General features: G+C 36.6%; 3 protein-coding genes across 3 annotated transcripts; 1 reads left to right on the plus strand and 2 right to left on the minus strand.

Moving 5' to 3' along the window:
• Nucleotides 1-4,585: 4,585 nt before the first annotated feature.
• LOC129247788 (exosome RNA helicase MTR4-like) lies at nucleotides 4,586-8,680 on the minus strand. The gene is made up of 4 exons (XM_054887100.1): nucleotides 8,362-8,680; nucleotides 7,399-8,300; nucleotides 6,857-7,337; nucleotides 4,586-6,781 (listed from the first exon to the last, which is right to left on the minus strand). Exons 1-4 carry the CDS (start codon nucleotides 8,475-8,477, stop codon nucleotides 5,182-5,184), a joined length of 3,099 nt encoding a protein of 1,032 aa, XP_054743075.1. The 5' UTR covers nucleotides 8,478-8,680; the 3' UTR covers nucleotides 4,586-5,181.
• Nucleotides 8,681-10,508: 1,828 nt separating this feature from the next.
• On the minus strand, nucleotides 10,509-14,498 carry LOC129249487 (exosome RNA helicase MTR4-like). The gene is made up of 4 exons (XM_054889335.1): nucleotides 14,267-14,498; nucleotides 13,312-14,204; nucleotides 12,770-13,250; nucleotides 10,509-12,694 (listed from the first exon to the last, which is right to left on the minus strand). Exons 1-4 carry the CDS (start codon nucleotides 14,380-14,382, stop codon nucleotides 11,104-11,106), a joined length of 3,081 nt encoding a protein of 1,026 aa, XP_054745310.1. The 5' UTR covers nucleotides 14,383-14,498; the 3' UTR covers nucleotides 10,509-11,103.
• Nucleotides 14,499-15,566: 1,068 nt separating this feature from the next.
• LOC129249488 (uncharacterized) lies at nucleotides 15,567-16,800 on the plus strand. The gene is made up of 4 exons (XM_054889337.1): nucleotides 15,567-15,638; nucleotides 15,696-15,950; nucleotides 16,072-16,173; nucleotides 16,315-16,800. The coding sequence occupies exons 2-4, from the start codon at nucleotides 15,705-15,707 to the stop codon at nucleotides 16,453-16,455; spliced, it is 489 nt and encodes a 162-aa protein (XP_054745312.1). The 5' UTR covers nucleotides 15,567-15,638; nucleotides 15,696-15,704; the 3' UTR covers nucleotides 16,456-16,800.
• The last annotated feature ends 5,758 nt before the right edge of the window (nucleotides 16,801-22,558 follow it).

Here is a 22,558-nt window from a genome sequence, read left to right on the forward strand (position 1 = left end):
AAAGCTAAATTCGATGAGTGAAAAATATTCTGCTGTTTCAAAACACCACCTATTTGCAACAGATGGAACTGGAAGGGACATATTCAGAGCAGTTCTCAGTAAGAAAAGATTTGCTGTCCTTTTGGCTGCGATAAGATTTGATAATCGAGAAGATAGAGAAGAACGCAAAAAGGATGACCCTACTGCAGCTATATCCTTCGTGTTTAACAGTTTTATAGAGAATTGCCAAAGTTTATATGGATTAGGGCAATCTGCTACTGTAGACGAAATGCGGGTGAGTTTCCGTGGGAGATGCCGCTTTAAGATGTAGATGCCAAACAAGCCAGCAAAATATGGCCTTAAAATTCAGTGCTTAACAGACGCGAGAAACAGCTATCTTTATAATGCTTATATCTATTGCGGAAAGGACTCGGATGGTTTTGGTCTCAGTGACGAAGATAAGAAACTTTTAAAACCTACGCAAGCAGTATTACGCCTAGCAACGCCGCTCTTCAACAGCAATCGCAACATAACAGCTGATAACTGGTATTCTTCAATACAGTTAGTGGACGTCCTTCTAAAGAAAAATTTAACGTATGTAGGCACCCTATAAAAAAAAAAAAAAACCCGAAATACCACAGACCTTCCTACCCAATCGCAAAAGAGCTGCTGGATCAACATTCTATGGATTTAGGGAGGAATGCACAATAATTTCCCACGTTGGAAAAGTTGGAAAAGCCACAATTCTGATATCTTCCATTCACGACAGAGAATACACTGACCAATTAACTAATAAACCAGAAATAATCACCTTTTATAACGAAAATAAAGGAGGAGTTGATTTCATTGACGAAAAGTGTTCAAAAAGTACATCCAGTCGTCGTAGTCGAAGGTGGCCATTGACAATCTTTTTCCGTGCCTTGGATATTTCTGCGGTAAATTCTTATATTCTTCATCAGTGTTACAAAAACAATCCAATAATAAAAGAAAAAAATGTTTTTGGAAGACAGCTAGCTATGCAATTGGTGGAAGATCATATGAAACGGCGCATAACAATGATGAATATACCACGTGAAATACGAACCATGATTAGAAGGATACTTAGAGTTCCAGAAGAACAACCAACTAATGATGAAACAAATCTTATTCTCCAAAAACGTAAGATTTGCCATATATGTCCTAGCAACAAACACAGGATGACCAAATACCTATGCGTTTATTGCAAGAATCCAGTCTGCTTAGGGTGCACAGATCCAATCTGCAAAAACTGTATCTCAAACTTGTGAACTTTGGGCCTTGCTGGATACAAAACCACCTTCAACTTTCCATATCTTTATGAGTTTTATGGTTATATAATGATTTACAAATCAATTCTTAAAAAAAAAAATAGTTAACTAGCTTGTTCTCACTTTTTTATGATTTTCGGAAAGAATAAGCATTTTTTTTGTAGATGTGTGGTACATTATTCCTTCTTGTGTTTATAATTTGTTAGACTTTGCCCCAATTGCATATATTTTTACTAAATATAGTTCATTTGTGTTCATAATATCGATGTTTATTAAAAAATAATAATAACTTTATGTTGTGTTTTATTATTGAGCTTCAAAACGTACTCGTCTCACAGACTACGCCGGACCAGTTATGTTACTCATGGAGTACCGGACCAGTTAAGGGTTAATATTGATAAATTGTGCTACGAATGGTTTGTGAAGGCACGAACTAAAGGCATTCCTTTGTCAGGCACACTTATAAGTTGCAAAGCTAAAGAAATTTCGGTAAGACTCAATTACGACGATTTTATTGCATCAAGATGATGTCAAAAGTTTTACCGAAGAGGTACGCGGAGCGTCGTTCTATTTCTAGATAATGCGGCTTCTCATCCTCGCGATCTAAAATTGAAAAATGTTAAAGTTGTTTTTCTTCCACAAACACAACATCATTTGTCGTTATAAAAAACTTTTTAGTTCACGTATGAATCGTTATTTTTAAAACACATTTTGTTTCAGATGGTGAGTCCACAAACAATACAAAATTGTTTCATTAAAGCTGGGTTTGGGAAAACCGATATGCCCAATAACGATAGTTATTGGTTGGACCGCAGAAGATGAGCTTCCGCTATCAGCACTTGCTCAGTTCTCCAACGTTATTAATCGAGTTCAGAGCGAAATCCAAGTTGACATGGAAGACTATCTTAATTTAGATAATGAAATATTCATTAATGATGAAGATTCGGAAAATATCTATACTGAAGTGTTAACTGTTTCCCAAGAATCGTGGGTCATCTCGCCTGAAGATGAAATAGAAAATTAGATTGACGACAAGTTAAGTTCCTATAAAGAGGCTTATTTAGCTATAAGAAAACTAAAATCTTTTTCTCTAAACCACAACGACCTTAAGGGTGTCGAACTGCTTACTAATCTTCAAATGCATCTTCAAGATATTGAAATTCAAGGAAAAACTCGCCAAGCTAAAATTTCTGACTTTTTTAAATCAATTTGAATATCTTGTATAATAAATTGTTCAATGAAAATCTTTTCTTTGTCTTTTATGTATGCTCCTGGTCCGGCGCTCGAAGTGTAACCAATTAAAAATTCCCTAAATTCATTTAATTTAAAGTAAAAAATGTGTGAATATAATACAAAATTAAGAATCAATTTACTTTTGCTTGATGTGATCTCTTTTTGCCTTGTATATGGCCTTGAGATGGTCCAGAAACGAATCGCAAGCTCCGCGAATGTGACTGCAGGTATTTTGGCCTATTCGCGGACAATGGCTTTTTTCAGCGGATCGAGCCTGGTGAGATTTTTAGTTCGGGTTTGCTCTTCAAAATGGCCCCAAAGAGAATAATAAATCGGATTCGCATCCGGTGAATTTTAGAGCCATTGTGTGGACATTATGAAGTTGGAAACGTTGTGTTTTAGCCGTTCTTACTTCACACGTGCTTTGTGAGACGGTGCCGAGTCCTGTTGAAACGTCCATGGTTTGCAACCGAAAGGTTTGTCTGCCCACGGTTTCAAAGCAACCTCCAGAGTACTTTCCCGATAATATGATATTTCGCATTCACCGTAACGCCAGGCTCGATGAAAACGATTGGAGAGCGCCCATCTGCGGTTACAGCGGCCCAAACCATTACCAATGGCGGGTGCTGCCTACTGGTAGCCAATCGATGACTGAAATCCTCGTGAGAACGGTCGGTCAAATAAACCCTATCTTTTTGGGAGTTTACGAATTAATTGCTCAATTTGAAAAATTTTCTCGTCAGAAAACACAATGTTCGGAAAGTGACCGCTTTCGGCCAAGCGAGGCAACTCCTTCGCTCTCTGAAGTCTGACTTCTTGTAAGGCTTGACTTTGAGATCATTTTTGAGTATGCGGCGGATGCTACGGTCACATATTTTCAGTTCTTTCGCCATTTGCTTGGCACTTCGTCGGGAATTTGGCCAAAGTCACTTCTTCACTCTTTGAACCATTTCACGTGATGTTGCAGATGCCCGTGCATCAGCTGCGCGACCGGTCTGAAGTTGGTTAAACTTCGAGTGCCGGACCCTGTATGTATTAATATTCTTGTTTTGGAAATAAAGCTGTTTAAACATACATCTATTGCACATTTTTATGAACTATTTTTATATTTTTTTCACAAGCGGACATCTCTCATAAGCGGACAAATTTGTCAGTCCCTTAGTTGTCCGCTTAAGAGAGAGTACAATGTATATACATATTCCATAATTCCCTGCTGACGACAGCCACAGAATGCCTTCCCACCTCCCTCAAACATCACTTCCAACTCCATATTCTAGAAGCCAAGCACACAGATTTTTCAGAAATTATCTCCGTGAGTTCACTAGAGAAGTTAAATACAATATGTTAAATATACTGACCATCAATTGCGTTCTTTGATATTGTAGCAGATTAACTTTTAATCCAAAAGCAACAGACTTATGTATTCTCGGAATCATTACGAAAAACAATTCAAATTAAATTATATTTATATTTTTATTTTTCAATATAACCTCAATACCTTATTTTATCTTGAAATAAATTTTCCATTACTCTCTAAAAAACATATTTCCTTCTTGTCGAAAAATATTCGATTAATGCCGCCTTGAGCTCTTCATCGCCAGAAAGTGTTTTTCGCTCGAACATATTGTATTTTTTCAAAGAGAATCAAAAAATAATCACTGGGAATCAGGTCTAGATAATACGGGGTGATTGATTTTCAATTCCGTACAACGGCCCTCGAAACACGACCTATGTGAACCGGAGCGTTTTCGTGAAGAAGCAACACATCGGCAGGCAGTCTTCCCCGTCATTTTTTTTTTTCTTAAATGCTCCCATAAAGTATGTAAAGTGGTTGCGTGAGATGCTGAGCTTATGGTTTCACCCTTTTTCGTGTACTCCATCAATAAAATTTATTTCAAATCCCAAAACATAACAAATGGCCATAATCTTTCCGGCTGATGGAGTGACTTCTTATGCCACTACATATACTCTTGTTCACTTTCAGGTTTATAGTAATGAACCTATGCATACTTATCTCCACTAACAATACGGTTGAAAATACTCATAAGTCATGAAATGCTCATGAAATGACTAATGAAACAAAAATCTTCACATTTTAAGCTTGTCAAGTTTATTTTAAAGAAAATATTGTGTATCAAATTTCGTATAAGCGTTTTAAGGCAAATACTTCCAGAAATAAAAGTTTCGACAGAAATTGCTGGCATTGCAAAACGTCAGTATGGTATCAGTAAATATCAAAAGACTGGATTTGTGGGCATGGGAAACATCGCAATTTCTGAGTAATTTTCGCTATGAAAACACAATTTGTATATAACCATCGTTTATACGCAAAAAGAGTTTTACGCGAAAATGACGTGGATTTCGTCGCCAGATTTGGTCCGATGAAGTTTGACCGAAGGCTACTAACCCAAAAACGAGTTAGACATAATAATAGTGTATGTATCATATCCCGTTGTATTTATGAAGTGGAGGAGGCACCCGCTGAATTTTACAATTTTAACAATAAATCACTTAAAAATTACGAGGCTTTGCACTTGGCGAGTACCACTGTTAGTAAGCGGGTGCCTTCCTATACGTTGTCAATCCAATTTTAACCTCAAAAGTGCGGATGCTCTCAATTTCCCGTTTGCCAAGTCATTATTTGAAAAATTAAATTAACATTAAAAATGCATACATATGATATTTACAAATATAAAGAAGCCGCAAAAACTATATCCCTTTTTAGGAGCCTTACACCTTCGGAGAATTTGTTTTCCAATTCTGTGTTACCAATTGTTTTGGCTGATTGACACAACTGCCTCAATAATTCTTCTAAACGACGCATACAGCGAATTATTGAACCTTCGAAAATATCTGTCATTCTGCAGACACTCAAAAACGAGGCACCTTTACACCAAGCCAACACTACATCCATAAGAAATGGTTTGAATTTTTCCACGTAACTCTCCTCGTCTATACTTAACTTGCATTCAGTTGAAATTTTGGCAATACGTCGAGCCAGATCCTGCATTGATCGTAGTGGACCCGACAGCTCTTCCGTCGCCTTAGGGGTTTCTGACGACTTTTCATCGCAAACGAAACAGGACAGTAGTGCCACTGCCTGTGGTGTTGTAATATCATTAAAAATTCCATTGAATATCATTTCTGTTATTAGCAGTTCATCTGCAGAGCTTAACTCGCAAGCAACACGTCCTTTAAACTCAATCACATCAGCTGCTGTACAATATTCCATACGACGCAATACACGCTTTCGGTGTTTCAGCTCGTCCATCTGTAACAAACTGCGCGCCTCTTTCAACTTTGTTTTTACCTCTTTAAGTTCTTCTTGTACTTTTATTTTTTGGGTGTAGCATTCATAAATTTTGTTCAGTTCAGAAGAGTTATGCAACGGATGTGCGAAGAGTCTTTCTTCGAACTTATCGATAGATTCGACAACCTGTTTGAATTCAGCACTTTTTATATTCATTTCGGTAACAGGATTAAGGAGGGGTGGTCCTTTAGGAAAACGTTTTTTCATTGCAGCGATAGTTTTCAAGACACTACGCCGATTATCAGCCGGTCCCAGATCATTTGGATACAATACGCGGAGAGAAGAGATTTGTGATATAAGAGTGTGAAGCACAGGAACAACTTCCATATTCCCCTTCCCAGGTTTGCATTGTTTAGGTTCATCTGCTTTCGCCGATTCCTCCGCCGATTCCTCGGTAACGTGTAGTAAGACATCGACTACGATAACTGTCTCGGCTTTCATAGGATTTCGTGCATTATTTGTTTGCTTTTTAAAATTTACAACTATACCCCAATCAAATTCTTCTTTATCGTTTTGAACTTTTATTAGACGACCAGGCTGCAAAAATGGCAAAAGATATTCAGGTTTCGTAATCCAGCGCTTGAATTGTTTGCCATAAGAATCGAGTTGTTCACGTATATGATGGTAGGATGCAACACTATGCTCTTCTTTAATTTTAATCTTTTCCAACTCCGATTGCTTATCCTGAACTTGCTTATACAGTTCGGGTATTGAGGATTGATTCTGGAACTGAAAGAATGAACGCTCTAACATATATTCAGGATTAATTTCTTCGACACGCAGCAAATTCAGCACCATATTGTAAGTTAAATGGAACGCTGAATTTATGGGATCCGCTTTTCCTTGCACAATGCCACGACCAATTGATGGTGAGACTTCCTCGTCAATCATTAAGATAACAATACCTTTATCGTCCAGACCACGACGACCAGCTCTACCGGCCATTTGTATATATTCACCTGAGGAAATCCACCTATTAAATATGTAATGACATTAAGCAATTTTTTGTTAACAAAAATCGAAAAACATCAATTGCTTTTCTACATACCTAAAGTTTTTTCCATCGAATTTGCGCGGTGCTGTGAAAAGTACAGTCCGAGCAGGCAAGTTTAAGCCCATAGCAAATGTTTCAGTCGCAAAAAGCGCTTTAAGTAAGCCTTTACCAAACAAAATTTCAATAATTTCTTTGAGAATAGGCAAGAGACCACCATGATGTATACCAATACCCCGTTTCAACAACGGTAATACATTCTCCACCTGTGGTAGTTGACGATCCTCTTCAGAGAGTACATCCATAGCATTGTTGAATACTTCATCAACTAGTCTTTTCTCTTCAGCAGTATTGAAATCTAACTTTGCCATCTGCATAGCGTACACCTCGCAATCTTTTTTACTAAATGAAAAAATGATTACTGGTGCAAAGTTACGTTCCATTATCATTTTGACTATTTTAAAAATATTTAACTGGCCACTGTCAACGCCTCTAATACCAGTTTTACGCCCTTTTTGGTCGCCTTTATCTGCTTCACCTAATGATATTCAAGGAATTTTTAAGTAATGCTCAGTATAGAACAAGATTTTACTACTTACCAGCGTTTTGTAAAACGGCCATTGCTATTTTAAAATTATCTTCCTTGAATTGTCCTGTTTCATCGACTATAAGATTTATGCCATCGCCACCAGCAGGGAATATATAATGTTGTAGCGGGGTGGGTCGGTAATCTGTATAAACTACATGACACGGTTGCTTGTGGAGGTGACAAACCCATTCTGCAAATTGGCGGGCATTGGGAATAGTGGCGGAAAGAAATACATAGCGCACATTATCGGGCAATAATATTAATGTCTCTTCCCATACAACACCTCGCTCTTTGTCTCGCATATAATGAATTTCATCGAATACGACCCAACCAACCTCACGCATAATTTCACTTCCTCTGTACAACATATTCCGCAAAATTTCTGTGGTCATGATAAGACAAGACGCCGATGGATTTATCGTCACATCACCGGTAACTAGTCCAACATCTTTGAATTCTTCATTGAATTCTCGATACTTTTGATTAGATAGCGCCTTAATGGGTGTGGTATAAATTACTCGCTGTTTGCAGCCTAACGATTTCGCAATAGCATATTCGGCTACCACGGTCTTTCCTGCCGATGTGTGAGCTGATACTAAAACACTCTGTTGATTGTCAATGCACAAGATTGCTTCTTTTTGAAAAGGATCCAATACAAATGGGTACTCTTTTGCTGGTGGTCCTGTGATAGATTGTAAGGGAATATATTCTTGACCTGGATATACTGCCACTTCATGCGTGCATGACTCCGGACTTTCGATAACGTGAACGGCTATACGGGAACGTAATGCGTCAACGCAAATATCGTCCAATATCGATTCAGTTTCTTTCAGCCTTTTTTGTGGAATCTCTACATCTTCTTTTAATTCTTTAACTGAAGCGATTCCTCGTTTGTCACCGATGTCAGCTTTCCTAAAGAAGTAATCAATTTTAGTAAGCGTGTTCGAAATTTTAGAACTTGTACAATCTGTACCCTTTCTCAGTTGAACTGTCTGCTTCCACTTTGTCTAATTCTACCACTGGGTTGATATTTACACTTTCTTCATTGTCCTCATTGAAACAGTCAAACAAATCATCGACATCCGCCATGATTTTCAATAGTATTTATGGAACTAAAACCAATTCAATAACAGCGTCCAAAAAGTAGAGTATGTGGAGACATGAATGTGCCACACACATATATATATGTAAACGATTCAAACTTTACAAACTTGATAAAACTGCTTTGCGTGTTACTCGATTCAAGGTTCTGCAAGCTAATAATTTCAGTTAAGAAAAATGATTATTCAAAAAGTTCTTGCTACAAAACTGCGAAGAAGAAAACAAAAGGAATTCGTGAGAACTTCCTTACGAATACTGGTGTTGCCACATTGGATTGTTCAGTTTTGGCCTTTGGTGACGGTCAACATTGTTTGACAAGAACTTTATATGTGTGCGTGTCGGCTGATTGACGCTAATATCAAAAATTTTTGATTTTCATCATTCAAAAGCCGACAACAAGTATGTGTGACACGACGACACCCGACTGCACTAACACACACAAAGCTCAGTCAAGCATGCTGGAACGTCTCCCGAGGCCATTTGTTCCCACAAGTAGAAATAACCACGTTAAATCAATGGTAGAACGTCAAATAATGTATTTTGTCTATTACACTTTATTCGCCGAGCACGAGATGTCAGAATGGTTTCAGGGCTGCCAATTATTTTACCAACAATGTACTAATGAATGAAATCAATGATGATACTCGTGGAATACAAAGTTTGGCCATCCGAAGTAAAATTGGGAGAGTAACTTCGGCTGTTACGCCGTAAGGGATTCGCAGATTTCGCAGCATTGAGCGCGCTTATTTCACTCCTATTCTAATAACCTAGACAGACGGTGGAGTTAAACGGGATTACCAGCGCAGTCAATTCTGATTGAAATATTAGTGACAGACGGTTGTTACGCGGATTAGTGAACAGGCGATTTGTTTATTGAATAGTTTTGTCAGTAAAAGATGGATCGCAAGAGAGATATATAGGTATTAGCTGCGATTAAGAAGAAGAAGATACTAAAAAATATTAATAATTTTCTCGCATTACCATCCCATACTCGACTGTTGCTTTGCAGCTGTTCCTGAATTTTAATGTTGCAGTGATTGTTTTCGGTCTTTCGTGTTCGTCTCTTTAAAAATTTCATTATTTTTCATTCACCATATATATTAACTCTCATTTTTCGGCAATCTTGCATCGAAAATTTACCTAATCCGCTTAATTTATGAGAATTAAGTCTAGTTGTCAAGCCACATTAGTTACACCTAATTCTTGAGGTAATTGTAAGTTAAATCATTAATCCCATTCAAAGCCACTATCTAGACTATTACGTTCTTCTAGACCGCAACGAAGGTTTTTCAGAAATTATCTCCGTGTGTTCACTAGAGAAGTTAAATACAATATGTTAAATATACTGACCATCAATTGCGTTCTTTGATATTGTAGCAGATTAACTTTTAATCCAAAAGCAACAGACATATGTATTCTCGGAATCATTACGAAAAACAATTCAAATTAAATTATATTTATATTTTTATTTTTCAATATAACCTCAATACACTTATTTTATCTTGAAATACATTTTCCATTACTCTCTAAAAAACATATTTCCTTCTTGTCGAAAAATATTCGATTAATGCCGCCTTGAGCTTTTCATCGCCAGAAAGTGTTTTTCGCTCGAACATATTCCGTACAACGGCCTTCGAAACACGGCCTATGTGAACCGGAGCGTTTTCGTGAAGAAGCAACACATCGGCAGGCAGTCTTCCCCGTCATTTTTTTTTTCTTAAATGCTCCCATAAAGTATGTAAAGTGGTTGCGTGAGATGCTGAGCTTATGGTTTCACCCTTTTTCGTGTACTCCATTAATAAAATTTCTTTCAAATCCCAAAACATAACAAATGGCCATAATCTTTCCGGCTGATGAAGTGACTTGATATTTTTAGGAGGGTATGCACCTTCTTATGCCACTACTTAGACTCTTGTTCACTTTCAGGCTCATAGTAATGAACCTATGCATGTTTATCTCCACTAACAATACGGTTGAAAATACTCATAAAGTCATGAAATGACTAATGAAACAAAAATCTTCACATTTTAAGCTTGCCAAGTTTATTTTAAAGAAAATATTGTGTATCAAATTTTGTATAAGCGTTCCAAGGCAAATACTTCCAGAAATAAAAGTTTGACAGAAATTGCTGGCATTGCAAAACGTCAGTATCCTATCAGTAAATATCAAAAGACTCGATTTGTGGGCATGGGAAACGTCGCAATTTCTGAGTAATTTTCGCTATGAAAACACAATTTGTATATAACCATTGTTTATACGCAAAAAGAGTTTTACGCGAAAATGACGTGGATTTCGTCGCCAGATTTGGTCCGATGAAGTTTGACCGAAGGCTACTAACCCAAAAACGAGTTAGACATAATAATAGTGTATGTATCATATCCCGTTGTATTTATGAAGTGGAGGAGGCACCCGCTGAATTTTACAATTTTAACAATAAATCACTTAAAAATTACGAGGGTTTGCACTTGGCGAGTACCACTGTTAGTAAGCGGGTGCCTTCCTATACGTTGTCAATCCAATTTTAACCTCAAAAGTGCGGGTGCTCTCAATTTCCCGTTTGCCAAGTCATTATTTGAAAAATTAAATTAACATTAAAAATGCATACATATGATATTTACAAATATAAAGAAGCCGCAAAAACAATATCCCTTTTTAGGAGTCTTACACCTTCGGAGAATTTGTTTTCCAATTCTGTGTTACCAATTGTTTTGGCTGCTTGACACAACTGCCTCAGCAATTCTTCTAAACGACGCATACAGCGAATTATTGAACCTTCGAAAATATCTGTCATTCTGCAGACACTCAAAAACGAGGCACCTTTACACCAAGCCAACACTACATCCATAAGAAATGGTTTGAATTTTTCCACGTAACTCTCCTCGTCTATACTTAACTTGCATTCAGTTGAAATTTTGGCAATACGTCGAGCCAGATCCTGCATTGATCGTAGTGGACCCGACAGCTCTTCCGTCGCCTTAGGGGTTTCTGACGACTTTTCATCGCAAACGAAACAGGACAGTAGTGCCACTGCCTGTGGTGTTGTAATATCATTAAAAATTCCATTGAATATCATTTCTGTTATTAGCAGTTCATCTGCAGAGCTTAACTCGCAAGCAACACGTCCTTTAAACTCAATCACATCAGCTGCTGTACAATATTCCATACGACGCAATACACGCTTTCGGTGTTTCAGCTCGTCCATCTGTAACAAACTGCGCGCCTCTTTCAACTTTGTTTTTACCTCTTTAAGTTCTTCTTGTACTTTTATTTTTTGGGTGTAGCGTTCATAAATTTTGTTCAGTTCAGGAGAGTTATGCAACGGATGTGCGAAGAGTCTTTCTTCGAATTTATCGATAGATTCGACAACCTGTTTGAATTCAGCACTTTTTATATTCATTTCGGTAACAGGATTAAGGAGGGGTGGTCCTTTAGGAAAACGTTTTTGCACTTCAGCGATAGTTTTCAAGACACTACGCCGATTATCAGCCGGTCGCAGATCATTTGGATAATATACGCGGAGAGAAGAGATTTGTGATATAAGAGTGTGAAGCACAGGAACAACTTCCATATTCCCCTTCTGGCCAGGTTTGCATGGTTTAGGTTCATCTGCTTTCGCTGATTCCTCGGTAACGTGTAGTAAAACATCGACTACGATAACTGTCTCGGCTTTCATGGGATTTCGTGCATTATTTGTTTGCTTTTTAAAATTTACAACTATACCCCAATCAAATTCTTCTTTATCGTTTTGAACTTTTATTAGACGACCAGGCTGCAAAAATGGCAAAAGATATTCAGGTTTCGTAATCCAGCGCTTGAATTGTTTGCCATAAGAATCGAGTTGTTCACGTATATGATGGTAGGATGCAACACTATGCTCTTCTTTAATTTTAATCTTTTCCAACTCCGATTGCTTATCCTGAACTTGCTTATACAGTTCGGGTATTGAGGATTGATTCTGGAACTGAAAGAATGAACGCTCTAACATATATTCAGGATTAATTTCTTCGACACGCAGCAAATTCAGCACCATATTGTAAGTTAAATGGAACGCTGAATTTATGGGATCCGCTTTTCCTTGCACAATGCCACGACCAATTGATGGTGAGACTTTCTCGTCAATCATTAAGATAACAATACCTTTATCGTCCAGACCACGACGACCAGCTCTACCGGCCATTTGTATATATTCACCTGAGGAAATCCACCTATTAAATATGTAATGACATTAATCAGTTTTTTGTTAACAAAAATCGAAAAATATCAATTGCTTTTCTACATACCTAAAGTTTTTTCCATCGAATTTGCGCGGTGCTGTGAAAAGTACAGTCCGAGCAGGCATGTTTAAGCCCATAGCAAATGTTTCAGTCGCAAAAAGCGCTTTAAGTAAGCCTTCACCAAACAAAATTTCAATAATTTCTTTGAGAATAGGCAAGAGACCACCATGATGTATACCAATGCCCCGTTTCAACAACGGTAATACATTCTCCACCTGTGGTAGTTGACGATCCTCTTCAGAGAGTACATCCATAGCATTGTTGAATACTTCATCAACTAGTCTTTTCTCTTCAGCAGTATTGAAATCTAACTTTGCCATCTGCATAGCGTACACCTCGCAATCTTTTTTACTAAATGAAAAAATGATTACTGGTGCAAAGTTACGTTCCATTATCATTTTGACTATTTTAAAAATATTTGACTGGCCACTGTCTACGCCTCTAATACCAGTTTTACGCCCTTTTTGGTCGCCTTTAGCTGCTTCACCTAATGATATTCAAGGAATTTTTGAGTAATGCTCAGTATAGAACAAGATTTTACTACTTACCAGCGTTTTGTAAAACGGCCATTGCTGTTGTAAAATTATCTTCCTTGAATTGCCCTTTTTCATCGACTATAAGATGTATGCCATCGCCACCAGCAGGGAATATATAATGTTGTAGCGGGGTGGGTCGGTAATCTGTATAAACTACATGACACGGTTGCTTGTGGAGGTGACAAACCCATTCTGCAAATTGGCGGGCATTGGGAATAGTGGCGGAAAGAAATACATAGCGCACATTATCGGGCAATAATATTAATGTCTCTTCCCATACAACACCTCGCTCTTTGTCTCGCATATAATGAATTTCATCGAATACGACCCAACCAACCTCACGCATAATTTCACTTCCTCTGTACAACATATTCCGCAAAATTTCTGTGGTCATGATAAGACAAGACGCCGATGGATTTATCGTCACATCACCGGTAACCAGTCCAACATCTTTGAATTCTTCATTGAATTCTCGATACTTTTGATTAGATAGCGCCTTAATGGGTGTGGTATAAATTACTCGCTGTTTGCAGCCTAACGATTTCGCAATAGCATATTCGGCTACCACGGTCTTTCCTGCCGATGTGTGAGCTGATACTAAAACACTCTGTTGATTGTCAATGCACAAGATTGCTTCTTTTTGAAAAGGATCCAATACAAATGGGTACTCTTTTGCTGGTGGTCCTGTGATAGATTGCAAGGGAATATATTCTTGACCTGGATATACTGCTACTTCATGCGTGCATGACTCCGGACTTTCGATAACGTGAACGGCTATACGGGAACGTAATGCGTCCACGCAAATATCGTCCAATATCGATTCAGTTTCTTTCAGCCTTTTTTGTGGAATCTCTACATCTTCTTTAACTGAAGCGATTCCTCGTTTTTCACCGATGTCAGCTTTCCTAAAGAAGTAATCAATTTTGGTAAGCGTGTTCGAAATTTTAGAAGTATGTACAATCTGTACCCTTTCTCAGTTGAACTGTCTGCTTCCACTTTGTCTAATTCTACCACTGGGTTGATATTTACACTTTCTTCATTGTCCTCATTGAAACAGTCAAACAAATCATCTACATCCGCCATGATTTTCAATAGTAATTATGGAATGAAAACCAATTCAATAACAGCGTCCAAAAAGTAGAGTAGAAATAACCACGTTAAATCAATGGTAGAATGTCAAATAATGTATTTTGTCTATTACACTTTATTCGCCGAACACGAGATGTCAGAATGGTTTCAGGGCTGCCAATTATTTTACCATCAAAGTGTACTAATGAGTGAAATCAATGATGATACTCGTGGAATACAAAGTTTGGCCATCCGAAGTAAAATTGGGAGAGTAACTTCGGCTGTTACGCCGTAAGGGATTCGCAGATTTCGCAGCATTGAGCGCGCTTATTTCACTCCTATTCTAATAACCTAGACAGACGGTGGAGTTAAACGGGATTACCAGCGCAGTCAATTCTGATTGAAATATTAGTGACAGACGGTTGTTACGCGGATTAGTGAACAGGCGATTTGTTTATGGAATAGTTTTGTTAGTAAAAGATGGATCGCAAGAGAGATATATAGGTATTAGCTGCTCTGATACTAAAAAATATTAATAATTTTCTCGCACTACCATCCCATACCCGACTGTTGCTTTGCAGCTGTTCCTGAATTTTAATGTTGCAATGATGGTTTTCGGTCTTTCGTGTTCGTCTCTTTAAAAGTTTCATTATTTTTCATTCACCATAGATATTAACTGTCATTTTTTGGCAATGTTGCCATCGAAAATTTCCCTAATCCGCTTATTTTATGAGAATTAAGTCTAATTGTCAAGCCGCATTAGTTACACTCAATTCCTTAGATAATTGTAAATTAAATCATTAATCGACTATCACTATCTAGACTAGCAACGAAGTAATGTGCTGAGGGCTGCAAACTCAGTTTTTTCATAAACAATCCGCTATCAAATCCCTATTAAGTCAGTAAACCAGCTAGCTCCTTCAAAATCATTGAGATACGCTTAATGATTTGCTGTTGGCCACACCTTTTGAATTCTCGGGAAATAAATTTGTCTAATCACATCTTAGAATTTTCCCTGTTTTTGCCTATTATGGAACCAGCTTCTGAGCTGTTTAACAATACAATTTTTTAGCCCTGACTAAAAACAAAAATAAGGTAAAAATATATGTGAACCGTCTCTTATTAAATTTCCCTTGCTATGTCGTTTAAAAAACAAAATTCCTACATTTTTGCCATTTTAACCCCTTTTGACATTTATCTTATTTTCATTTTCACGAAAAACAGCTGTTATAATATGCCGAATTAGATTGTTTTAGTTGCGCTTCGGAAAAGTATGAAGGTTCTGTTGCCTCGAGTAGAATTTTTAATGAAAAATTTAAATTTTTCAGAGAATAAAGATGGCTTCTTCAGAAACGGGGGGTGTAAAACCCATGACTATTGCCGGGCGCATGGTGCGCGAACGTGAACGTTTGATTGGCATGTCAAATGAGGAACGAGCATGGCGCAAGCAATGGTTGAAAGATTTGGAGTTACACCACGGGGCTCGTACAGTGCCCGAGTTGGAAAGGGAATTACGGAACCCAATCAAACGTTTCTATCGTTTCCCTCTTGACAAAATGGGAGAGGCGCTAACTCCAGTTTTAGTATGTGTCGCTAAAAACTTTTAAATAAAGCCATATTATTAAACTAACGTTATGTAATAGTTAAAAATTGATATGCGATGTCTTTTAAAATGTAAGCAAATTAATATTTTGTATATTGCAGGGCGCACAGCGGGCATATACAATCCGCTTTTGGACCGGAAAATTTGCAATGGCTATTGCAGCAATTTACGCTGGTGCCTATTATTTCAAATACAATCCAAACGTAAGTGTTCTTGATTACTTGTATGTTCAATATTTTATTCCCAAGTTGGTGCATATATATATATATATTTGTTATTTGAATTTTAGTAACATAATCTTTTTTAAAAATTTGATGCACATCACAATTATTGATCACTTTTAGGATTGGACGCGCAAAGGAGGCTGGCGTGTAATAACTTCACGTCCTGCTTGCAATCCTGGTGACGAGGGTTATCCAAAACTGTCTGAACGTACACAGCCCTCAGACTATGCAGCGCGTGGTTTCAAGCAGTCTCCAATATAATAATTACTAAGTAAATTATGAAAGAATGGATGTGAGCAATTTCAAAACCTTAAATATTAAAACTTCATACGGTGCTCCAAGGATTAAATAAAAAATAAAATAAAAATACAAAACTAAAAAGTATCACGACTATTGCGAAATAATACAAACCTTTGTCAAGTCGACAATTTCGTCAACATCGATTTTACTTTGCGAGTTTAACAAAATTTCGCTGACAATTGCATTTTGTTGTCGGTCAGTTCATTTTATTCCATTGCTTTCGAGCTTTCTAGGTGAATGTTATGCTTTTAGTTCCGTGTAAGTTTTTCGGCTTTCATCAAATAAATAAATATGCTCCAAAAAGTGTTTAATAATTTCCTTTTAGTACGCATCGTATACATCTTCGCGAGTGTAGTTGAATCTCTTTGAAATAATTGACAACTAACATGTAGAAAATGAACAAAATACACGGGTTTATGCAAACGAATGATATAAAACAAAAATCCGAAGCTTATTAAAAGTCAATTTATTTTCTTTGTGCGCCTTCGTACTAACTATTGCTGGCATTTTAAAGGCAAGGAGTCCACATCTAGTGGACCTACTTTTTATTTCAGCAATCCGTTAAGTGAACTATTTTCTCGAAAAATTAAGTAGTGCGTCTATAATAGATGCAATGGTCATCCGGAATGACAAAACTATTTGTGTCAAGTAATGCTTTTTTGAATCTGAATCAATTCGAGTGAAATTTATTTTATCAGCCATCGAGAGGTTAACAGTATTTTAATATTTAAAACTTCGATTCACGTGACTTTATATAAGCATCTAATTAGCGCATAAAATCTTGAAATATTTGACCTAAGCGTAACTAGATTGAGGATATCTGTTGTATTTATGTTCTATAGCATACAAATCAAAAGCAAAATAGGTTTCTATTCGTCAATATCTCTCGTCGTGTTGTTGCAATTAATGTTTTTGTATTATGAACAGCAAACACAAGTTTCTATCCGCTTCTTTAGCAGTTTTACCAAGAGTTATTATAGGCTTGGCTGCGATGTCTAATTTTTAATTGAAGGAGATGCCTACATGATGACAAAATAATGATGTTTTGTATGTGTGAGTTGAATTGAATATGGTTTTTAGCAAATTGTTGATATTCTTTACGTATAAATGTAGAATTCACCCCAGTAGTATATCTTGGCCAAAATTGCTGTTTGCAACACAGCCATAAATTCACCTAGTGTTGATATCTAGTTGGCTTTAAAGGTGAGCGACGTGGTATTTAGCGCCATATACTGCGCATCCGGTTTTGTTTTCAGTAGCTGAAGCAAATGACAGCCTTGCAATATTAATCTTTATTTTCACTAAATGTTGCCTGAACCTGTATTTGTATTGAGATGTATTGTTTTTGGAGCTGTTTAACCCTTTGCGTACCGTCCGGATCTAATAAACGCGATTAAAATTTATTGTATTCCCTTATTAACATCTGATGCTTCTAAGCTCTTTCACTTTGTTTCTATGTTACATATGCATTCAGCTATATTCTAACAATTTTATTTTTTTGTTCTATTAGTTGGTATTACTAATAGCTGTAGCCGAATGGATTGGTGCGTGACTATCATTCGGAATTCAGAGAGAACGTAGATTCGAATCTGGGTGAAAGACCAAACGGAAGAAAACGTTTTTTCTAATGGCGGTCGCCCCTCGGCAGGCAAACCTCCGAGTGTATTTCTGCCATGAAAAAGCTCCTCATAAAAAATATCTGCCACTTGTGGAACAACTTCAAGACGCACGCCACAAATAGGAGGACGAGCTCGGCCAAACACCCAAAAGGGTGTACGTGCTTGGTACAAAGCGCAAAATGTTAAAAAGCTTAATGTAAGCAACCTCCTAAAACACGCTAACCTTTCACTTTCTAGAATGGACCTTGTTAAACTCACGCGAGTACGTCTGGGCCATTCAAAATGAACCCATAATCACCTTATCGACAGCAATACCCCCAGAATATGTCAGTTTTGTAACTCCACCTCAATCACCATTAATCACGTTATGTCCGAATGTTATCCCTTCAACTCACTAAGAAACCATATATTCCATAACACCGATCCCATTCAATGCATTTCCAACCCCACAATCGATAATATTAAAAAAATTATAGCTTTCTTAAAAATATCAAAATTATATTACGAAATTTAAACAAACAGGTCTAATAAATATATTATATCTCCTAATTCATAATGAAATTCTAAACGACGCATAAGCACTTAGTATTAAGCATTAATTAAGCACTAATTTTACTTCATAAGAAGAAGCTGAAGGCCTTAGCAGCCATAGCTTTCCTAACTAGGCTTATAATTTTAATTATAAGCTTCAGTTTGTAATAATAATATATATATATATATATATACATATAAAGGGTTTTCCAATAACAGGTGTTATCTATATCGAGAGATGATTAACGATTTTTTATGGCCGTCATTGGATGGCATTGATCTCGACAACGTTTATTTTCAACAAGACGGCGATACGTGCCACACAAGCAACGAAACCATTGATCTTTTACGGGAAGAGTTTCCCGTTTATCTCTCGAAGAGGTGATCACAAATGACCTTCCTCTTTATAATGAAATAAACCTTCGATCCATTATTTAAAAAAATAGGATTTTTCTTTGAATATCAAAATAACACCTCTTATTTCCACCTCTTATTGGAAAACCCTTTATATATATTACTATTACAAAGCGGGAACTACCATCCGAACAAAGTCAGATAAAGGAGTAAATCGGGTTTGAATCAATCTAATGAAAGTAAGCTTGAACTACTCGTGAGTTTGGCTGAGTTTAGGAATCGATTTTTCATTAATTTCTTGATCCTATGCCCCCGGATCCAAATAAGCCGACTTCAATATCGCGCTCTTATTGGACTATATGCGCTCAAGGACTAATTAGGACTTAATCTCAAACGATTACAGGATCCTGAGTGCCTCGTGCCTGTCTCAGATCAGCAATCCGCTAATTCCGGTGTTTTTTTTTTCTAAATTTATCTCTGCACATAGATAGATGGCATACACTTTACTTGGAATATACTTGAAAAATTACCTATTGGCACATACAGCTTTGTTATGGGACCATAGAGCTCAGTAAACATACATAAGCTCGGGTGTTTTCAAGCCATCTGTATAAGAGGCCAAGGTACACTCTTGGTGTTTCGTACTCCAGTTGGAATGCTCAAATTTTATGGCCGTATTGATGTCATCTGTAGGTAGTTGCACAAGTGGGAGCTTGCAGCTCCAACGATTCCATATTCTTATATGAGACCACAGGACCAATATAAAACAGGTGATGCTTTCCATTTCAATTCAACCGGGCTATTCGAGACATGTTCTTCGATTTCGATGTAACTCAAATATGTTTCTCTCTGGTCAAAATAATGAAACCCGTATTTTTTTGTTCGCCCGAAAAAAATTTTTTTCAAGATTTATCGGCAAATTTTTTTTAAATGCTAATAACTTAGTCAAAAATAAACCGCTTTTAATGATTCTGGGTTCAAAATAATCGTCATTACTTACACGAGCGACTTCATGTAGAAACAATTGCAAAAAAGTAGTTGAAAATTTTTTGTTTTGCAAAAAAAAAACCACTGCGAAACAGGTTTTTTACTCAAAAATTCATTACTCAAAAACAACTCATTTTAGCTACTAGGCATTCAGCTCAATTGAAGTTTGAGGTGTCCTCTTGATTTGGAAAAAGTTAAAAAGAAAAAATAATAATAATTATAAAATACTGAATTTCGAAAAAATTTCAATTTTTTTTTTTGAATTGAAATGGAAAGCATCAGGTTTCGATTGGCTGATTGCTGAATAACTATGTATAAAAAAAAGTGGTGTCAGTTCGAGCATCACCTCCATCGTAGTTGTAAGGTAGGTGCCCGTACGCTCTCAAGTGGCACATATATGCAAGCTCTGAAGCATGTGTGTGATTTAATTATTTGAAGTTTCGTAATGCTGTCCGCCGTTGCGATGCCATCTATATTTGCACGTGCCTAGTATCTAGTATTGGACACACTCTCAAACTAGAAGCGCTATCGAACGCTCCCTCGGTGTGAAGTAAGGCACAGAGTACTGGTTGTTCGAAGTCTGCAAAAGCTCTCTGGAACTCCACAGACAATTGATACAGCGCAGTGTTCGGATACTGGAGAAGTGTAACACCTCAATACAAAGGCGGTAAGATGAATCGATCAGAAGTACTTACCCAGTACCATATGCCCTCTGAGCCTTGTACGGATCAAAGGATCTCGCGGTCCACTTTATGGATTAATTGGTAAAATACTTAGCCAGTTTCTTGTTCGATGTGCACAGGTATTCAGAATTTAGGTCACAGACTCTGGGAAATGGCTGGCTAGCAGGGCTTCTTCTCTATCTTCCTTGTTGCACGTGTAGGTGCTATCAAGCTTTTTAACTCCTTAACTAATGTGTACTCTCTCGGCAGCCAGGGCTTTGTGGGACCTTGCCGCAAAGAGAGCTAAGGTGATACCCTCACAGAATTTCTTTAAACTACCTCTTCAACCTTCTTTTCTCCGAACCGTTCAAGCTCAGCGTTGGCGGATTTTTAAAAATACAGAGAAAAATCGTTAAATTTGGATGACGAGAGTTATTTTACACTAAGCGCTCTTACCAATGCTAGGAAACTATATATTTTACACAAAGAATTGTGATTACTATTGCTATATCTGATAAAGCAATTTCGGAGCCCTACTTCAAGTTCGGCAATCAGTCAGAACGTCTACCAAAGGTATTGTTTTAGACAAAATGTCAATAGCATTTATTCGCAAATATTATATTACTAATTTGTTAGGTTTTGTACGTCCAAATAAAATCGTCTTACTATAATATATGTGCATTTTATTTATTAATGCTTAAATTATTGAAAACAATTTAAATTTCAAATAAATCAGACGTAAACTTTAAAAACCGGTACATGGAACATGTAACTTTGACGGGTTTCCTATCTTCCGTTGCCGAAACGTTACAATTAAAAAAAAAATGGATTTTCAAGAGTCAAGAAAATAATTTTAGAACATTTTGAAGTTGAAAATATGAGTTGCGCAGACAAAAGTTAAATGAGTAAATAAATATTAGTTATATTTTTGCTGTATTAACGTTTTTGGACTCTCAATTTCTACTCCGTCGCTCAAGTATATTTTGGTTAATGTTAAAAAAACTAATTTCAAATAAGATAATTCGTTTAGGGGCTTATTTTCTGGGACATCTATTTATCTAAATTTATATTGCTCTATTGAAATTTTCAAATGATATAGTTGATTCGTCTTTCAAGTTGTGCATTATTGCTTGAAACATTTTTAAAAGATGTAGTTTAATTTATTACTGTAAGTAATTTGTTACAAAAAAAAATGAATTGATGTATCAGAATAATCGATTATTTATTGGCCTCTTAACTTAAGTATGGGCAATGTAAAAATTATAATTTTTATTCTCCTGTAAATAACTTTAACTGAAGTTTTTTCTAGATATGTTATGTTTACGAAATGCGTTGAAAAAACTTCGAAAATCGATTTCTTATACACATGGGTAAGGCTTTCTCAAGTGGGTCACAAAATTACCAAAGTGAATATTTTGCGATAAAAAAATACATAAATGCACAGATGTTTATTACGTAAATATCCTTAAAAATGTTTCATCCCAGAGGCGCAGAAATTAGTTAAATTTTAAATTGTTTATTAAAAAATTTATTTACAACAACAAAACATCAAGTTTCGGAACAAAAGTAGCATATTTGGAAAATATCATCCTTTATCAATCTGGAGTTGAAAAATCGTTGTAATCGGATACTTACTTTACGAGAAATGTGATAATTATTCAATCGCTGCAAAAAACGTCGATAGTTAATAGAAAAGAAACTATTTAGAACTTTGCAACAAAATTTTCTGAGTGTGCTTCTGGATGATAAAACTCAGTCCTAGTTGAATTTCATTGCAAAATATTCACTTTGGTAGTTTTGTGGCCCACTTGAGAAAGCCTTACCCTACATAATTCTTACGATTTAAATTAGAAATCGTTCATATTTTGGGCAAAAATTAAACTATTATATTTATTTTTAAAACTTGGTAAA

The sequence above is a fragment of the Anastrepha obliqua genome, chromosome 5 (assembly GCF_027943255.1).
Source record: "Anastrepha obliqua isolate idAnaObli1 chromosome 5, idAnaObli1_1.0, whole genome shotgun sequence".
In the NCBI taxonomy this organism is placed as follows: Eukaryota; Metazoa; Arthropoda; class Insecta; order Diptera; family Tephritidae; genus Anastrepha; species Anastrepha obliqua.

What these genes read in the sequence shown, in the direction of transcription:
- LOC129247788 (XM_054887100.1), bottom strand. Translation starts at nt 8,477, where the DNA reads ATGGCGGATGTCGATGATTTGTTTGACTGTTTCAATGAGGACAATGAA. An exon ending in GACAGTTCAACTGAGAAAGG is followed by an intron (nt 8,301 to 8,361) that starts GTACAGATTGTA and finishes TTACTTCTTTAG; the next exon opens with GAAAGCTGACATCGGTGACA. An exon ending in GGCCGTTTTACAAAACGCTG is followed by an intron (nt 7,338 to 7,398) that starts GTAAGTAGTAAA and finishes GAATATCATTAG; the next exon opens with GTGAAGCAGATAAAGGCGAC.
- LOC129249487 (XM_054889335.1), bottom strand. Translation starts at nt 14,382, where the DNA reads ATGGCGGATGTAGATGATTTGTTTGACTGTTTCAATGAGGACAATGAA. An exon ending in GACAGTTCAACTGAGAAAGG is followed by an intron (nt 14,205 to 14,266) that starts GTACAGATTGTA and finishes TTACTTCTTTAG; the next exon opens with GAAAGCTGACATCGGTGAAA. An exon ending in GGCCGTTTTACAAAACGCTG is followed by an intron (nt 13,251 to 13,311) that starts GTAAGTAGTAAA and finishes GAATATCATTAG; the next exon opens with GTGAAGCAGCTAAAGGCGAC.
- LOC129249488 (XM_054889337.1), top strand. Translation starts at nt 15,705, where the DNA reads ATGGCTTCTTCAGAAACGGGGGGTGTAAAACCCATGACTATTGCCGGG. An exon ending in AGGCGCTAACTCCAGTTTTA is followed by an intron (nt 15,951 to 16,071) that starts GTATGTGTCGCT and finishes TGTATATTGCAG; the next exon opens with GGCGCACAGCGGGCATATAC. An exon ending in ATTTCAAATACAATCCAAAC is followed by an intron (nt 16,174 to 16,314) that starts GTAAGTGTTCTT and finishes GATCACTTTTAG; the next exon opens with GATTGGACGCGCAAAGGAGG.